The sequence below is a fragment of the Diabrotica undecimpunctata genome, chromosome 1 (assembly GCF_040954645.1).
Source record: "Diabrotica undecimpunctata isolate CICGRU chromosome 1, icDiaUnde3, whole genome shotgun sequence".
Taxonomy (NCBI): Eukaryota; Metazoa; Arthropoda; class Insecta; order Coleoptera; family Chrysomelidae; genus Diabrotica; species Diabrotica undecimpunctata.
In genome coordinates this window covers 113,458,213-113,479,067 of record NC_092803.1, presented here as the reverse complement: position 1 = coordinate 113,479,067, position 20,855 = coordinate 113,458,213, and the positions used below count along the sequence as shown (strand labels likewise).

The 20,855-nt window shown below is 33.2% G+C and overlaps 1 protein-coding gene across 1 annotated transcript in view; it reads left to right on the top strand.

Moving 5' to 3' along the window:
* Positions 1–20,855, top strand: part of Nup154 (nuclear pore complex protein Nup154) — a 54,484-nt gene that overhangs the window by 1,878 nt on the left and 31,751 nt on the right. Inside the window, exons 2-6 of the mRNA XM_072547067.1 lie at positions 3,909–4,081; positions 10,643–10,914; positions 15,414–15,807; positions 16,525–16,876; positions 17,985–18,256. Coding sequence (XP_072403168.1) covers positions 3,909–4,081; positions 10,643–10,914; positions 15,414–15,807; positions 16,525–16,876; positions 17,985–18,256 — 1,463 coding nt within the window. The remainder of the gene's footprint in view (positions 1–3,908; positions 4,082–10,642; positions 10,915–15,413; positions 15,808–16,524; positions 16,877–17,984; positions 18,257–20,855) is intronic.

Here is a 20,855-nt window from a genome sequence, read left to right as displayed (position 1 = left end):
GAGAGTAGTGGAGGCAGGTTGTCAACTCAGCTAAAACCACCAAGGGTTGTCACACCATGGAATAATTTAAGTACCACTAAACTATTTTTTTTAAACAATAGCTATTAATTCTTATCTTCTCTAGTTGTGTTATATGGGATGTGTATCTAACATTCTATAATCTATTCTCATTATTAATTATGTTGTTATCTGTCCCTAACTTCTTTCTATGAAATATAGCTTTAATTTCTTATATATGCTTCACGTCTCATCACGTTTTCATCTTATCTGGTTTGATACTAGTTTCTGTTTTATACTTTTTATAGCCTGTTATCTACTATGCTAGATAAGGGAACATCTATGTACTATGTCATATATTTTGGACTTTACAATACTCTCCCACCCCTTTGTCATTAACACATTAAACACTACAAAAAGCAAGTGTGTTACTCATACACTGAACTGACTGACGCCACGAGAAGAACTGTTGCATCTGATACCCCTAGTGAATTTCAGTCTGCGTGGTACAACCTTGCATCACTATCCATTCATTTATATAGAATACATTTTCTCAGTAGCCTGATGAACTCTTTAATATATTTAGCCTACATTTTTATGATACTAGTGTCTAGCAATTTAATCAATATATTATGTAGCTTGAACCTAAGTTTTATTTATATATAACATAAACAACTGTCTTTTTAATGCATAAGATCAGTAAATGTCCATTAAAATTAGCAATACATGTGTCTAGGTAAGAAATAAATAAAAAAATATAATATTTGTGTATAAATGTCATGAATGTCAGAATACATTAATGAACCTCACAAAAGCATGTGATATAATAGAATATATTGTACCAAATGTATCTTAAACAAAAATAGAGATTTTTAGTCTGTGCAAATTTTCTATCATTATCTGCTGAATTTTTTGCGTAAATGTGACACATCTTCTGGCCTAACTTTGCATTTCCTCTATATGGTGACATTCACAGGTATGTGGCATCTGTTGCTCTGAATTAGTTAGTCTAGAGAAATCTACTAGTTGACAAACAAAAACTAGTAGTTTTTTTGAAAGATGTACATGTTACTGTTGGTTACCTTTTGGTCAATTATATAGGTGGTGGCAATCGTTGACTAGAAAGACCTGAATTGCTATTTTACAACACCATTTCACTGATTTTCATAATGCTGCATAGTAAGACTTTATCTAGTCAGATATATCTATAAATCCTTTGCTCTTATTGTAGAGGATAATCTCCTCTTTCTTTAATTTTGCACCTGTCACTTCTTTTGGATTATGTTTCTGTTTTGCCTCAAAGTTCCCACCAAATTTGTATTTTTGTTTAGCAACCCAAGTGCTACTGTAAAGCTAGTATAAAAATTATCTGTGTATATGGTATGTCCAACATCTGATAAGATATTACCTAAACGAAAGACAACATTATCTGGAACATATTTTGAGTTTTATGATTACCATAATAAATTTGTAGATCATAAGTATATTCTTCACCCTGAGCTTAGTCTCTTGTTTTTGATATACTGCCTAAATGACAGTTGGTCCCAAAACAGAACTACATATAGTTTTATCAATGCAGAGTTCTTCCCTCAGCACTACCAATACTTGAAAATTTGATACCCCTTCTCCAATAGGGGTAATAGTTTATACAGTCGAAGTTCTTTGTCATGATTTGTGATGTTGAAGGTAAATTTTGTAAATTACTTTGCATTTTTGGTGTTCATCACTACCTAATTCAAAACTGTTATCCTGAACAGAACACTGATATCATCATCTTTGTCTGAAAAAACTCTTCCACCAGCTTTTACAAATGCTTCTGCTTGTTTGCATATTACTTATTAAAAACTGATAAGACACACTGTACTACATCGCACACCAACAACTAATAAGTAACAAGTGCGTTGATCTAACAAATGTAACATATAGAATAAACAAGTTATGATAGGTTCATTACTGTTAGTGGCAAGTTTTCATCACATGGCTCCATGAATCCAATAGTTATTTATGGCTACTAGATGCTCACATACTTCTCTATTAAAATAATTCTGAAAAACAATAAAAATGTAAAATTTTGTATTGAAACTGAAGGATAACCATTTAAAATGCATAAACTAATATTGTAAATGTGTTTAATATTTTGGCCCACTTAACTTTTTTTTTACTATGCATTGTGGTGTTTAAACATGTTAAGCATCATTTACAGTCTTGGTCCTTCCCCATGTTGATGTCACAATTGCAACTCATGACACCCCCCCCCCCATTTTCAGTGATTTTTTAAAAAATTTTATGTTATTTCTGGATTTTTTAAAATCAACTATAAAACTTTTGTTTAGAATGTATCACAACAAAAATAATTATTAATAATTTAATGTAATAAAAAAATATAAACATTAGTAATTAGTTAAGAACATATTATACTTAATATGTTCTCATTCATATAAATTAATAATTTTAAGTCATTTTCTTTTCCCAAGGTCATTAATAATATTATTTTGCTGTTCTCTATTTTTTATGAGGAAAATTACTTTAGGAACTATATTTTCTATGTCGATCCATTCTAAATATTCAGATTGTTGTTTTGTTTTCACTTATTGTCAATTTTATTTATATTAGCATATTATATAATTTATATGATATAGTATTGAAACTTTACATTTATGTATGATTATCTGATACTTTGAATAATGGTGCCCTATGGTAGAAGCTAGTAAAAATTATATTTATAGAGATAATAATGACAAATTAAAATATGCCAAACGATGTCAGATATGCACTCATGTCCCCCTCACTCGTGACATATACCATCATAATAAGCAAAGTCCCATCCTCCCTCTTCTGTATGACATAGTTTATGGATGTTCCCTAAGTGGTTCTGATAATGTCTAATGGTGTGTGCTTCACTTAGATTATTCCATTTATTTTTCCCTTTATCTATCTTCAACTACAATACAAGTATAAGTATAAGCCAAAATTATGAATATAAACAGAAAAGTTGTAGAATATGTTAAACTGCAAAATTGTTTTCATGATTTCCAAAAAAATATATTTTTAAGGTTTAAAACCCTTTTTTGGTATCAGAACATTTTGTTCATGTGAAGTATTTTAACAAGTGTACAATTGTTTATGTTTGATGTGAGACAGAAATCATTACCATAATCGTAATTTAGTGTGGATCACATTCTTGCTAATGTTAACATTTATTTTTTTTAGAACAAAAAAACTGCAGTGGCATTTGTATTAGTTTTGCTTATAAGGTTGTTCTTAGGTTGATAGATCAGGGGTCGTATTTTCGAATTCAATCGAATTTTTTCGTATACGGGTAAACTCGACTGAAAAATTTCGTGTACGAATCTGAATGTGTATTTTTGAACGTCCTTTGAAATGTTATACGTATACGAGAAGAATTTGCACCGGCAACACTGCACATTCGAACAAGTAAAACTCAAATAAAAAAAAAAGAAGAATAATTGGCAGTTTTACTTAACATATTTTACGGTTTTGTCATCTAAAACAATTCGTTTTATAATATTCGTTAATACAAGGGCATTAACTATATCTCTTTCTTTGAAAAATTATTTAAACCAGCTATTGAAAACAAAGTTCAATGTAAAAATATTGTATGCAACAACGATTAAAAACGATCAGCACAAATCTTATCTGACTTTCACGGACCCAATGACAACTGAAATAACAATTACTTTAATCGTATACGAGCATCGATATTCGAATGGTTCAGACCCATTCGAGTCGCCGTATACGAAAAAATTCGTACACGCAGTGTTTGAAAATACACAAAATTGGATTTCGAGCGAATTTCTTCTAATTTCGTATGCGAAATATGCTTGAATGAATTCGAAAATACGACCCCAGACAATTTTATTCATATATTAACTATCGTTTTAATATTTTAGGTGTAACTTTTACTGAGAAACCAGGTGATACCACAGAGGAAATTCAGTTGATACCAGACCCAGTTTTTAGTTTACCAACTGATGGTGCTACTGTTACTATCATCAGTAGTACTAATGATGGAAGAATTTTTTATGGCACAAAAGAGGGAAAGCTATTTGAAATATACTATCAGGTTAGTTTGTTATATAACATTTATAGTAAAAGCATTTTGATATATTTTTACATTAATATTTACACTAAAATAGAATATAATGTATTGTTGGACCCAATGTTAATAATAATTTAGAAAGTTATATACATATATATATATATATATATATATATATATATATATATATATATATATATATATATATATATATATATATATATATATATAATAATAATAATAACAATATCATCTTTATTTTTAGAAAATAATATACATTCCGTGAACATAAAATTATTTAAAAAAAACAGTGTCACAAACGAAAATATTACTTACTTATTCCTAACCGTTACATATACAAATAGTCCTCCACAGAATATGGCTCAAGAGCTACCAGTAATTTAAATATTTGATGTTTATACAAACTTACTCTTTCCTCCCTTTTAATAGGTTCAGGCAGTTTATTAAACAATTTGATGCAGCAATAAAGAGCGTTTTTTTCTGTTATACTTAACCTGTGTATTGGAATTTTATAATTATATAACCTGGTAGTTACTATACTATTGGGCTCAAAGTTCCTAAAGAGTATTTTATTCTTATATAGAAACAGTAAGCATTCTTGAATAAATACAGAGTAAACTGTTAAAATATTATTACTCCTAAAATGCCCTCTACATGATTCCCTACTTTTTAAGTCAAACATAACTCTGATTATTTTTTTCTGAACCAGAAATACATTATTTATGTCCCTACTGTGGCCAAAATTTATTAGACCATATCTAAATTTTGCTTCAAAATTAGCATGATACACTGTTTTTTAATGAGTTACTATTCATGTATTTTTTTAGAACTCTAAAGCTGTAAATCACTTTACTCAAAGACATACATAACTGGTCAACATGTTTATCCCAACATAAAAAACTGTCAATATATAATCCTAAAAATTTGGTACTGCTGCTAATATTTAAAGTGTCATTATTTACAATAATACTGTTTGGCATATCTGAATGTGCATAATTTGTCTTAAACAAAAGAAGATCTGTTTTATTTTGATTTAAATCCAACCTATTCATACAAAAACCAGTCTTTAGCTTTCTGGAACTCTAAACTAGCATTAACGCTTAGAACAGACATGTCTTTACCACTGACTAAAATGTTTGTATCATCTGCATAATTTGTTATGCTGGAAGTAGTATTAGCCACTAGACCATGAAGATCATTGATATAGATCACAAACAGTAGGACCAATCACACTTCCTTGTGGTACTCTATTGGTACTATATTGTAGCGAGATTAAATAAAACGAGCGGTTCGCATTTATATAAATATATTTATTTATAAGTTTACAGTTCGGTACTCTCTTATCAACTAAAACCTACTCCTAACATCGTTACATATATATATATATATATATATATATATATATATATATATATATATATATATATATATATATATATATATATATATATATATATATATAACAAAAGTATTATGTTCGAGAATATTCTGGGGTAGTCCCACCTCTAATTCGTCTCATCGAAACCGCATCGAAAGACGGGCGCTATTGAAATGTCAATTCTTACGTTTTCTAGATTTATCCTCCTAAGAATTATGACGTATCGGAGATGGGCTATTTCGTTACACTGCTCCCCTCTTAGATCTGAGCGTCCCGATCAGCAACTCCAGATGTAGGCCTAGGATGGCGGAATCTACGGAGCTCTCCAACTCTGCATGAACCCTTCAAGAAGAAATAACGGTAACACACTAATTTGTACGCCGGTTTTCTCGGAAGATCAGTTCAAGCATGCTTCTAACAATCTTCCAGTCCAGATTTTCTATTGCATAGCCTATCTTGGGTAAGGCCAAATTCTTGATGTCATAATTGCACACGATTTTCTTCAAATTAGTTAGAGCACGCCATATATCCTCGTAGCTTGCCCTGTCTGTATACGACCTCCTGGTCACCATATACAGCACAGATCGAGGACCATCTTCTAATCTCAGTACCCTTCCAACTTTGGGCTGCTGGTTTTTTAACTCGTCCAAACGACCGAACTTCCTATAGAATACAGATGAGATTCCTTTAGTCACCTCATGATCTTGGGCTACACAGTGGGTTAGAGAGACGTTATGCGGAACACTAAAAAGATCCTTCTGAACTTCTGTCGTCACGCCGAATCTAGCACTCTTTCTGTCTGCGTAATTTGACATAAATTCATTAAAGCTTGGTCGCCGGTCATCTTTGATCTCACGTTGAAGGGTTCGTGCTTCTTCTGTTTCATTTGAGCCAGTATATGGTGCAAGACGATTTATGTGAACTACTTTTGGTTTACCTTTCGGCAACTTCTTAATTCGGTATATTACGTCATTTATTCTCTTTTTAATTTCATACCGCCCTCCCATTGTCTTTGCAGTTTAGGAAACACGACGACGTTGTGGATTATCCAAACCAAACAAGATCACCTACTTCATAGCTTTCATTCTTGCATCGAGAATCGTATTGATCTTTCATTCTGTCACTGGCTAACTGGATGTGTTGTCGGGCAAGTTCATGAATGTTGTTCATTCTTAACTTCAGGCGGTCGACATACTCTTCGCTTGCAACATGTTCTTCGGAAGGTCTGCAGCCAAACTCTAGGTCGCAGGGCAAACGAACTTCACGACCTAACATCAGGCAGGTTGGAGTCTCCATAGCTACCAGGATATATTTATTTCCATCATTCGTCTCTGGAAGTGGACCGGCAATGTCGATTGCTACTCTTTTCATGGGACTACCAACATTGTACTGTTTTAGGGGTGCCCTCTTTTTACCAACTGGACCATTACTGGTTGCACACAGTTCACATTTCCGGCACCATCTTCTTACATCATCTTTACAGTTCACCCAATAGAACCGTTCTCGAACCTTTTCCAAAGTCTTCGTAATACCAAAGTGTCCACCTGATGCACCGTCATGCAACTGACGCAATACTTCTGACACTTTACTTTTAGGTACAATCAACTGAAGCTTAGTTTCTGTACCATCATCGTTCTCAAAGGTTCTATACAGAAGATCATCTTTCAGCACTAGGCAATTCCATTGGCTCCAGTAACACTTGACTTCTGGACTACATGCACTAATGTCTTGCCAAGAAGGTCTTTCACTTCGACGCATCCAATCCAATACTCTTTTTATACATGGATCATCTGCTTGAGCGTCTTGTAGCTGTTGAGGCTGCCGTCGATCATTAATGACGGTGGTTCGTCTCATGGGGCAAAGTCGTTTTTCTGTGTTCGATCTCGTAATCATATTCTTGTAATCGTTCTAACCATCTTGCCATCTGGCCCTCTGGATTACGGAATTGTAGGAGCCATTTTAGAGCAGCGTGATCCGTGCGAAGAAGAAACTTTCTGCCATACACGTATTTATGGAAATGCTCGCAAGCCTTTACTACGCCTAGCAATTCTCTCCTGGTAACGCAATAGTTTCTTTCTGGTTTCGACAAGACTTTGCTAAAGTAACCGATGACTTTCTCCTGCCCATCTTGGATTTGGGAGAGAACAGCTCCTATTGCACTATTGCTTGCATCGGTGTCCAACACAAATTTTCCTGCCTGTCTAGGGTAGCTTAAAATCGGTGCAGTGGTCAGAGCCATTTGTAAGTGTTCGAAAGCTCTTTCACACTCTTCGCTCCATGTATATTCTTTGCCTTCTTCTGTCAACTTTGTTAATGGCTTGGAGATGTTGGCAAATCCTTTGACAAAACGTCGGTAATATGTACATAGGCCAAGAAAACTTCTAATTTCGTGTTTATCTCTTGGTACTGGCCAATCCTTAATTGCTGCACGTTTTTCAGGATCAGCTGTTACACCATTACTTGCTACAATATGTCCCAAGTACTTCACTTCTCGTCGAAACAAGTGACATTTCTTTGGACTTAACTTCAAATTCGCTGCCCGCAATCGTTGAAAGACTTCTGTCAGAGTATTGGCATGTTTATCGAAGGATCTTCCAACCACAATTACATCATCCAAATAAACCAGGCATGTTTTCCATGTTAGACCTCTTAAAACTGCCTCCATTAATCTTTCAAATGTGGCCGGGGTATTACATAAACCAAAGGGCATTACTGTGAACTGCCAAAGCCCTGATCTTATCGAGAATGCGGTTTTTTCACGATCAGCTGGCTCCATGTCTACTTGCCAATATCCACTTTTCAGATCGAGTGTGGAGAACCAACGAGAACCAGAAAGTGTATCCAAAGTATCGTCTATTCTGGGCAAAGGATAACTATCTTTTTTAGTTACCGCATTGAGCTGTCGGTAGTCAATACAAAAACGTGTTGAACCATCTTTCTTCTTTACTAGCACTACTGGTGATGTCCATGGACTGTTTGATGGTTCAATTACCCCTTGTTTGTTCATATCTTTGATGATGTCTTCGCCTTCATCTCTTTTCGCAAATGGAAGTCGTCTAGGTTTTTGTCTGATTGGCTGAGCGTCTCCGGTATTAATTTTAGGCTTTACTATGCTTGTTTTGCCATTATCCTTCTTATCGATGGCAAAAACATCTTGAAATTCTATCAGCATAGACTTCACTTTTTTAGTTCGTTCATCATCAAGATCTTGGCACGTTTTAATCATCGTCTCAACAAGCTCCTTTGGATACTTAGATTTCGACGGTTTCTCATTAGTATCCATGGAACAAATCGAAGCCACGGGAACACACTGTCCGATCAAAGTTCTTTTACTTAACTTAATAGCAGTTCCCTTTAAATTCATAACTCTTACAGGAACGACATCTCGAATTCTCACCAAAGCTTTTGCCGTTAGGAACTCGGCATTATTCACATCTTCGACCATCCTTAAACCCCGACTTCGACCCTCTCGGTAGTAACCATCAGGTCTAGTCATCAAAAGTTTCTCACTATTACCGGGTATTGTTACGTCACAAGTAGTTATTAAGCTGGTAACATCTTCTTTGTCTTCATGAAACGGCAACTCTTCACCACTGATCTCGAGAACTACATCTTTGACATTCAATACAGCCCCAACTTTCCTTAGTAAATTCATCCTCAAGATGAACTCGTCGGAAATATCTGCAATTAATACTCTATGTTTCACTGTGGTCTGGCCAATGGATACTGACATATTAGGGTCGCCATATGTATTAATTATCTCACCAGTTGCTGTTCTAAGCTTTACTGTTGCAGGCGATAATTTAAGATGGCCTCGTACTACTTCTGGCCGTGCAATACTTCTCGTTGCACCTGTCTGCAGTTGCATTTACCAAAAACGATCTACATTTATTATTGATACGACCCCGATGTACAAGCTATGAATTCCACCTGAGGACGTAATGTTCACAGTTACTATGGGGGCTGTGTTTTTCGAGGTCGGCAGTTGCCCCTTGGTGTCGACACGTTCTAGTTTTCCGACTGTTGTATCATTTTCTGGCAATTACGGCGAATGTTACCTACGTCACCTCAATTCCAACATCTGGGCTCGCGTCTCTTCGGCATTGTGTTACGAACTACTTTTCGTACCATTTCTTCCAGACGTTCATCGTTTGGTTCGTTGCCTTCTTCAATAGTTCTTACTCGATGGCTCCGTGAAGTTTAACTAGCTGTTTCATGTTCCACGGCAATAGCGCGCGCTTCATCTAGAACTTTCGGTCTTGCTAATCGTAAAGCTTTCTGTAATTCACTTTCTTTTAACCCATTGACAAAGGTATCTACAGCAATTTCTTCCAAAATGTTGTCTGGTACCTCCGGATAAGCCAACCGCACTATACGAGCAACATCTGCTTCAAACTCTTGCAAATTTTCACTTGCTCGTTGAATTCTGTTGCGCCTTGTAGACTTGTTGTAGATGGGCATCTCCGTAACTTTTGTCTAGTCGAGTGAACAAGGTGTGGTAATATTTTTCTTGGCCCTTAGGAATCGATCTTAGGATATCTGCAGCATCACCTCGTAAAGCAGCAGTCAAGGAAACAGCCTTTTCTTGTTCTGTCCAATGATTGGCTGTCGCAATAGCTTCAAATTGTCTAAGGTATATGGACCAAGAAGACTTTCCATCAAATGGTTGCAATGTGAATCGCATATAATGTGTCGTTTCGTCTCTAGGTGATTCTTCTTTCACTACCGGATCTAAGGCTACTGTATTAACTGGTGGTAGCACTTTTGTATTGGTTATCATGCTCTCTAACCGTTTGATTTTCTCTTCTACTTTATCGAATGTTCTTGAGACTTCTTAAAATTTCTCATTGTTTTGATTACATACTTCTTTAATTATTTGAGAACTCTCGTCGAATCTTCTAGCAACATTTTCGAATTTCTCGTCATTTTGTCTAGCTGCTTCTTTAATAATTTGAGACGTTTCATCGAATCTTCTGGAAACGTTCTCAAATTTATCATTTATTTTTGTTGAGAAAAAGGTTACGCAATAAATCAATCAAATCTCAATTAATAACCTTATACTTCATTTTAAGTTAATTTAAGATTAAAAAGAACATAATATTCAAAGTTTGGACGAAGGAAAAAATTGTTGCTAGTATCTTTGTAATATTTAAATCTGTTATCTGTAATATGTAAAATTTTTTTAGGCTGAAAGTGGTTGGTTTGGGCAAAGATGTAAAAAGGTAAACCTGTCTACAAGTACCCTATCTTTTCTAGTTCCTTCATTTTTAAATGCTGCCCTTAGTGAAGAAGATGGAATTTGTCAGATTTCAATAGATGAGAGTCGGCATATATTGTACACCTTAACAGAAAAAGGAACTATAGAAGTTTGTGATTTGGGTGAAAAAGGAAATATGTTTTCAAGGATAGCAAAATTGGGCCAAAATACTCTAGTAAATCAAGCTATGAATACTGTAAAGTAAGAAATAAATTTTTATTTTTAATTTTATTATGTGAATGTTATCTATCTATTTCAGCATTTTTTGTTAAAACGTACTTTTTAGTTTGTTTAAATCTTGAACACTATGATATGCATACTTTTTTCTTTTTCAATCCTAGGTTTGTCTGTTAATAACCAGAAAACTTTATTTATGTATGAATCAGTTATTCCTAAAAGTAGGCTCACGTCTATGATGCCTGGATTTAAACAAAAGCACACATTTGACAGCCTTTTGTCATTTGAAATAACCCAATTTTGTTTATTTTTAAGTTCTTTTTCGGCATTAAGCTTTTATTTTGTATGTTGTGTATGTGTGTGGTTGAAAATATGACTCAGATTACTGGATCCATTTGTCTAACCAATTTTTGTTTTTTGAAATCGTGAGTTTCTGCAATTTGAAATTTTTGTTTTACATTTTTAATCTAGTTAACAAATATGCTATTTGAAGTGAATACTTCTTATTGCTCGGTATGCTAGTATGTTTTTGAAGGGACTGGAAATAATATTTAGCGTGGTCGAGACGCGTGTAGCAGCATTGCAATAAACAAAATTGCTGTAAATAACTTCATTTTTTTATAACTGTTTTATAACATCCAGAGACAGACTGGATCGATTAGACTAATTTTGATTTTGAAATCTTTGGACAGTCCAAGGAAGGTTTAAAAGGTGATAAAATATAATGAAATTGTAAGAAAAATAGTAAAAACCACAATTTTTATTTCCACCTACAAACAGTTATGTATATACTTTGGATTGACGTCACTAAAACCGTGGTTATCTTCACGTCTATTTACTTTTTTACTTTTTACGCGAATGACTGGAGTTCGATTCTCCATTGAGGAGAGTTTTTTTATTTTTTTTTTAATCCAATAACTATCGCTAGGTATGCCTATATATTTTTGCACGAGCCTGTATCAATCTTACGCGTTATTAAGACGCTTGTGAGTAAAATATACATAATACAACGAAGTTTGTCTTTTTAGTTTTGCATATAGCTGCTTAGGGGGCGCCACCAATAAAACTTTCCAACACAAACGTAACCTCAATCTTTTGTTGACATATACCGAGAGTTTCATTGAGATACAAGTTGTGTAGATACACTGAATTTTTGAAATTACCAAGTCGGTCGAAAAATGGATCTTAACCGAGAACATTTTCGGGCAATAATTTTTTACAATTTTCGGAGAAGATTATCCCAACAGCAATGCCTCGCTGAAATGGTTTCTGTTTTTGGAAATGAAGCATCACACCAGTCAACTATTTCCCATTTGTATTGCGAATCTTTTTATAGAAAACAAGTTTGATCTTTTAATAACCAAGAAATAAAAAGGTGTATAAGTATTTCAGAGTAATATTTGATAAAACTGGAATCGATGAAATAAAAATTAACTAAAAAATTCTACAAGTAAAATGAGCAATTCCGTCTTAATAATATTTTCTAGAGTAATCAGTTATAAAAAATAAGTTTGTAGCTTTTCTTAGATTCAGTGTTTTATTATTTTATTGTTTGGGTCATTACAATTCGGCATAAACACATTAGCTAAGTAGTATTAATCAAATTAGTGAAGTCTTTTCATTGTTACTTCTTGCCCATTCAGCGACAGGATCTGAGGAGTTACATACAGAAGGATTAGGTGATGGAAGCTTGTTTTTTATTTTTTGGCTTCTAGCTGAAAGACTCCTTTTATGTCAGAGATATTTATTTATTGCTGTTAATGGTTACTAGCTAGATAGTTTTTTACCTTCTAATGATACGGGAATGACGGTTGTCATTGGCACGCTGAAATCTTAAGATTCCTATACAGGGTGTCCCATAATTAATTAAACATTAGCTAATGGGTGATAGCTGACATCAAAATAAAGCGTTTGAGCTCAAATTGCTTAGGCAAAATGTTGCTAGTTTTCCTTCAACATGGTGATTCATTAATATTTTTTTATATTATTTTTAGGGATATATTGAAAACTATTCAACCGATTCAAGTGAAATTTGGTATCTTGCTATTATTTAGTATGTTTAATATGAAAATTATATTAGTTTTACCATTGACACTAGGTGGCGCCACCTACTATATTGGTTTATTAATGTGGCCATATTTTTTTTGTCCGCCTTGTATAAACATTCTAGAAAAAAAAAAACATTAAATAATATTCAATTCTACACAAAAAAGTACACCGTTCTCGAAATAAACGTAGTTGTTAGAAACGTGCATAAAATGAAAAAATTTTACAAAAACTTATGTAAATTCAAACATTATTCAAAAGGTCTTAAAAACCAGTGAATATTAAATGCATTAGTAGTAGTAGTATTTTGCAAACAAAATGCATATGATTGAAACAATAATTTTTATGAAACCTTTTAGACAGTAACAAATTTTAAAAAAATCAGAAATTAAATTAAATTAAACAATGAAGTGAATATAAAACAATTGACAAAGTGAATTATTCAAAACGAAACGAAAAACAATTACAATAAGTGTTCAAAATGTTCACCATTAGATAAACTGCATAATCGAAATCTTTTGTGTAAGTTTTGTCTTATTTTAAATAATGAGTTTCTTTGGGCGCTAATTATTATGTTAACTCCCTCTACAATATTTTGCCATAACTCTTGATGGTTATTTAATTTTTTTTTATAAACAAGTGACTTTAAGTAGCCCCACAAGTGAAAGTCTAGGGGATTTAGTTCGGGGCTATGTGCTGGCCATGGGTATACACTACCTCTACAAATCCACCTTTGAGGATAAATTTCATCTAGATAATTTCTAACTTCTAGGCTATAATGTGGTGGTGCACCATCATGCATGCACCAAGAGTTACGTCTCAAATTTAGAAGTATGTCTTCTAAAAGAGTTGGTAAATCTTCTCCCAAAAAATTTAGATACGTAAATGAAATTTTATTATAAAACATTGGATCGTCTAAATGCCGCCCTATCATAAACTGACTAAATCGGAGCCTTGCTGGAAAATCCTGTGGTAAAAGATTCTGTACTGGAGTAAAACGATACGAATACAGATTTTCTGTCCGTATTATTGGATCTTCTTCAACACGCGCAACAATTTCATCCTCCATATCCGTCAATTACTCTCGGTCTTCCAGCATTCCTGTTTTTGGGATGAAATGACCCTGATTCGCCTAATCTGTCGAACAATAATCTAATAGTTTTATGGTTTGGTTGCCTTCAATTGGGATAAAGTTCGAAATAGCGTTGAGCTGATTTACGAGAACAAAAATTTTCCTGGGCATAGAAACAGATCATATCGCGCATTTCTACATTAGAAAATTCACTATGACGTGGCATTTTACCTTTATCTTAAGTGGTTTATAAAAAACTTAATAGCACTTTGACAAATAATGACTCGCACTGCACTTTGACAACTAAAAATAAATAAATTCGTAGTTACGTCTTAACGTTGCCATTAAGTTCAAAGCATACGTTTTGCAAAAAATTAAATAGAGACATGCATCTTTAACAAAATACGTTTATTTCGAAAACGATGTACTTTTTTTATTTGAAACAAGAATACCTTTTTTGTGTAGAATTGAATGTTATTTCATGTTTTTTTTCCTAGAATGTTTATACAGGGCGGACAAAAAATTATGGCCACATTAATGAACCAATATTAAAGTAGGTGGCACCACCTAGTGTCAATGGTAAAACTAATGTAATTTTCATATTAAGCATACTAAATAATAGCAAGATACCAAATTTCACTTAAATCGTTTGAACAGTTTTCAATGTATCCCTAAAAATAATATAAAAAAATATTAATGAATCACCCCGTAGAACGAAAACTAGCAACATTTTGCCTAAGCAATTTGAGCTCAAACGCTTTATTTTGATGTCACCTATCACTCATTAGCTAATGTCGAATTAATTATGGGACACCCTGTATAGGAGAAATAACAGCATTTTAGCTAATTTTATGCCTTTATTAATAATACCCAGCAATGCGCAACTACCAAGTTAAATATATACAAAAAAATGTAAAATGAATATATACAATTTAATTAAAAAAAAACTAGTCTTTTGGTTAGAAGACCAAGAGCATATACGTCTTTCGGCACTTCAAATCATCCCTTACTTCATTCGGGTAGCACACACTGCGAGCAGGAGAAACGTGGTTATAAATTAACAAATGATTCAATCAAGAGCTTTTAAGACATCGACACATTAAAGTATATACAAAATAAATATACAAAAAATATGAAAATATTGTCATTAAAGTTTTAACAATCTTATGGGTATTTTTCTACTAACGTTGTTGTACTTGTTGTTGCTCTTGTGGCTATTATCAGAGGGTGTTCAGAAGAAAGATCATAGTTTGATATTAGATCTCTATAAGGTTCTGGTATTTTATTTACAATAGGATTACAATAACAGTATCTCAGAAGTTTTAGCAGAATCAGTTGACCTGTTGGAACTATTTTGCTACATATAACTTTTGATAAAGTATGTTTAAATATCATCTTGTTTTAGAACTTTAGATAGTCAAAACTTTAGACCGATAGTCAGTATATCAGCTATTGAAGCAACAGAATCTGCCAACTTGAATTTAGTTGCTGTATCCCAAACAGGAGTTCGATTTTACCTAACAGTAGTTAGTCTCTCCAATATGCAACCAAATCAGAGACCATATACACTAACTTTAGCTCATGTACGTCTACCACCAGGATATTCGGCTAATATAACTGTAAGACCTAGAGCTGTACATGTGTCCCATTATAGCGACAGAAATTTGGTACTGATTTCGACTGTTAATGATAAAGATGTGCTTTGGTGCATGAGTTCAGATATGTTTCCCTTTGGTCAGACTTTGATGGAGGCTTATAGTGTTGTAAATCTAGATGGACCAGCATTAGCTATATCAGAGGTAAGTGGCCTTATACACAACTAGCAAATTATAAAACTTTTAACTATATTTATAACTATTAATAATTTTTGGATATACAGTTAACGATAATCACAGAATGTCACCAGGTATCTCAATGCTTCTTTTAATTTCTACACCAAGGAACGTTTTCCTGTTTATTATAGTGCCGAAATATGTATATGTATCCACTATTTCCAGGTGTTAATTTCAAATATACATTGGTATTTGCACTTATGATCTGCTTATAGTCATGAGTTTTCTTTTCTTGATGTTAATTCTCATGCCATCTTCCTCGCACCAGTTATTCAATTTCTTCATTTATTTTTATTCCTTCTTGAATATCTTTAGATATATGCCGACGAGAATATTATGTCAGAAAATATGTTAAATAAGACAGGAGAAAGGATGATACCTTGTCACATACAGTTAGCTGACTGATTAGGTTAAATTAGGTTAGGTTACATTATTAAGGCGCCGGAATCTCGTGTTTCAACCCTTGTCTGTTTATGCATGAATTATATGTGCGACTCATGTCGTTGTAGACGTAGAGATCGCATTTGTTGTCAGATATGTTTTACACTAAGGTGTTTCTCCGAGTTTTAGGTGGCTGGTCCCCGTCAGCAAGTATCTAATTCCAAGAGGCCTTACTAATCTAACCCCTAACTTAGAAGTCAGAACACAAAATGTGATATCAGTGGTTTTTGTTTATTATTTTAGGTGCGGCATCCAACTCCTTTACCGTTACCATCAAACCAAGAAGCGCCACCTCTGGTTGTCAGACAACACGCGGAACCACCTAAGAAATATGTGGTCTTAACATCTCACAGTGTTCAGATTTTTATTAAACTGAGGCCAGTTGATATTCTCAATCAGATACTTAGAGATAGTCAAGGCTTAGACACTGAAGCGCTTAAGACGTTTTTTACGATTCAAAAAGAGGACCAAGCTTGCGCAACTTGTTTGATTCTGGCTTCTTTAGAAAGTGATGAGAACGTTGAAGTTGCAGAATATGCCACAAGGGCTTTCTTTTTGTATGGTGGAGAACCTAAACTGGCGCAAGCCAATATATGTAAGTAAAATTTCAAATGTAATTGCAATTAAAATTTTTAATAATTTTGCACTTTAAATATTTAAATTCTTTTACAAACTAATAAAAATTGTATCCATTTCAATTTTCCTCATTCTAAGTTTATGTTAAAATACGCTCGCAGGCCATAGTATTGCATCCCGACTCTTTGTGTTAAGTTTTTTCTTTTGGTAAAGTATTAGCATATTTAACTTTCGTGTATGTCAGGTATAAGTTGCAGGTCATCTTAGCACTCAGTCATAAGAACTACATTGTCTGCCTAGTGCGTGATTCCCACAGATCGATGTTCCCATTTTGTAGCCGACATCGATTTCGTTCACGATTTCCATTATTTTGTTTATGGCTAAATTAAAAAAAATAGAGCTGAACCAGTCTCCCTTGCAATCACTTCCAATACTTTTATACTTTGTCAATTGCTTTTCTACGTACGATCAAAACAGCAAACTAACACCGATTTTTAACATAGTTAAAAAATATAAGGGAATGAAATAGGTAAAGTAAAACAAATTATTTACTAATGTTGTCAACCTTATTGTATTCGGCATATTCTTAGTCGTTAACCTGTTACGTAGTATCGTGATATCATTACTTCATGAATTGATATTTCTTATCTTCTTTCATTTTTCTCTATTGTCTGTCATTATCGCACATTCTGACAACGAAACACCATTGGTTGCGACAATGTGGCCCGTGTGTCATGAGGGGATCTGTCTCTACCTCTTTTACATTCGTCCTTTCCCTGTATGGTAAGCTTCTCGACAAAAAATACGAAAACTGGTAAAAACAAGCTTCTTAGGAATCTGATTTTGGTATCATTATTTCGATATTTACGTTAATTTAGATATAGCGTCTTTTACAATTGCTGATCTCTTCCTTCTTTCTCTCTGAAATTAGTTATAAAGGCATTTGGTTCACAAACTCGTCTACAATGGTGATATTGTTGATAGCTGTATTACCATGATCCTTATTGTTCTTCATTTATTTTATGACCCATCGTTGTACTGTTGTTGCTCAAAAAAGTCTAGATGCAAAGACACTATATTACTAATGAACCACCCTATATATGTATTAATATTTTATTTTCCTTTAGATGCCGGACCCAGTGTATTTGCTCCTCAAATAATATCAACACCTGCTCCACACCAATACCAGTCTCAGCAGTACCAAACCGCTCAACACTTCCAATCTAATATGTCACAAACACTGCCAACTGTTCCAAATACTACCGGATATGAATTCACCGGTCCGTTTATTTTTTCGGCGAAACATAATAGTTTATATTTGTATTTAAGTAGAATATTGCGACCAGTTTGGAACTTGAGAACGGTTGATAAGCTTTCTGTTGACGGAAAGGTTTCTACGGTAAGTTTCATTTTTTTATCTTTAGTCTCCTGTGCTTTTTGAAGTCATCAATCAAACCATGTTAAATAAGTTATGATATGTTATTACATAATATTTAAATATTTTCGGGCCATCATTCTAGAGAAAGAATAAATTTTAGAAATAAAAATAAAGATATCTCTAATTACAAGTAAAAAATATTGTGTAGAGCAATTCTCATTGTAGCGTATTATTTATAGGCAGTAAAACTAAAGTGCTAATTAATCTTAAATTATTTTATAGTTTCAAGATGGTCTTGTTTGTAAGTATGTTAGATAGATAATTCAGTTTGCTAATATTATTTTAATCGCAAAAAATTATTGCATCAAGTTCGTTGCTGCGTATATATATTTTTTCATAAAAGATTTATTCCATGCAATTTTGCAACTAAACAATGATCCCAGATAATTTAAACGTACCTACTAATAGCAGTATCAGAAAGATCTTGATGTATCGTCTTATAATGTATCTGAATCACTTGAAATGTTGAGTTATGTACCGAAACTATTACTTGCTTTAACAAATGTACTTTTGTAGTTATATGGCAGCAAAAAAGGAGAAGCTTAAATGACAAATAACTTTGTTATCTAACTATTGTGATGTTAAGTTAAATATATTATACATTTATGCAGTCGAATGGACTATATCGTAGTGTGGCAACGTTTTTTAATTTCAGTCTTAAGGAGCTCATTTGGTATTTAGTATCAAATTTTAGTGATTTTGATTTGGTTTTTTGATTTTTAAAATGTCATCATTTTTATATATTAATTAAACTTATTTTCATCAAAACTTACTAATAATTATGTGGTTTGAATTGAATTTTTATTACTTTTCTAGAAAATGTGTTTTTTACAATTGTGTGATTTTTTTAAAGGTTGAAAATCAATGCTACTGTAAATAGGTCTAAGTAGATTATTTTTAATGTATCTTAAAACAAAAAAAATAGTTTCAGAATGTTTATCTAAACTTTTTGCACTGGTCACAGAGAAGTTTCTTGATTCCAGAATCAACATTTTATTTTTATTTTGTACTTTTTATCCCTTTGTTCCCTTTGATCATTACTCCTTATCCAAAAATATGTTTTTACAAACACATTTTCAATATATGTGTTCAGTGTTTCATATATGACTGATTTCAGTATCTGTGACGTTCTTTGAATGTAGATAATCTTATTGAAGTGATTATAACCATCATAATTTTTATCTTGTTTGTATTTATCGTAAAACTGTCATCATTTATTTTATTTGTTATTATTCATATGCGAGGCCCTATCTGTAGTATAAAATTCATTTGATTAGCAGCAGCTTTGCAGTCACAAATATCATCATAACACATATCATTCACATGTATAGGCTCGGATTTCATTCGGGCGATTTTAATTGCACCAATGAATCCTTCAGGAGTATAGATAGGCCCAGATCTCAACTGCCTTTTTGTTTGGCGTTCGATTTGTGAGTGAACCGAATCACCCTCGTTTTGGAATAAGATATTTATGGGTTATTGTTTTAATATTAGGGTATTTTTGAACAGCATATAAATACCTAGCCATCATAAATTTATCTTTTGCTGTCCAGCACAGTTGTCTGAATAAAACACAACGTCAACTGGCTTGTCTCCATCCGAAATTTTCTGAAGGTATTTAAAAACGAATGTTGCAATCTCATTAACACCTCTATGTGCCTAAGATTCGTCCCACACATAACTTTCTACAAAATGAGTTTTCAGATCATAAATTGTTAGGTTCAGAACAGTTTTATTATAACACAGAAATTTCTCCCTTTGGGAATTGAAAAACGGCTAGTAAGTCGTATACCGCGACTATTATATCCTCATCGCTCTTATGCTTCTCTTTCTCTAATCGGGACAGTGTTTTTTCTTCCTGGTGCTGTAAATAAACATCTTGTTTTAGTTTTTTTTCTTCGTCTGTGTAATTTTTGTAAGCTTCGCACAATTCACAAGCGTCTTTTTTTGGAATAAAGAAAGAAATATTGAAGTCCTTTGTAAATATACGATAGAACATAATATAATTAACAAAATCAACGTTGTTGTTTTTACAATGTTGAACGTAATCTCTATGAATATCTGATATAGTTTTGCTTCCATCTATGTAATGTCTTTTAGAATTAGCCCGGATATAGTGAGACTCTATTTAGGTATATCTTCGATAAAAGTTTTTGCTGCGGTTTTGAGTGCATCTTCTACGTGGGCATGATTGGAGTGACATCCACGGTTGTCTTTTAGATGTGAGACGTTTGTTTCTCTATTCTTTTTTTTTTTTTTTTTTTTTCATTGTTGTTTCAATAGGTCGATTGTTAATACCCAAATTATTTACGTAAAAAATCTTGCATACTCTGATTTTAACGCCATTTAGCGTAAAAAAAGGCATCTTTTTATCTCGTTTTGAAGCTACTATACCATTTTCATCGACTCTAACAAACGATGCGCTGGTTTTACTTCTTCCATTGGCTGAAGTATAAATGGCCATTGTCTTTCAACATTTCCTAAATTCCAGTAATCATTTAGAAGATCTTGTCATTGAGTTTCTGTTATATTGTATCGGCACTTAAATTTGTAGGTTTCT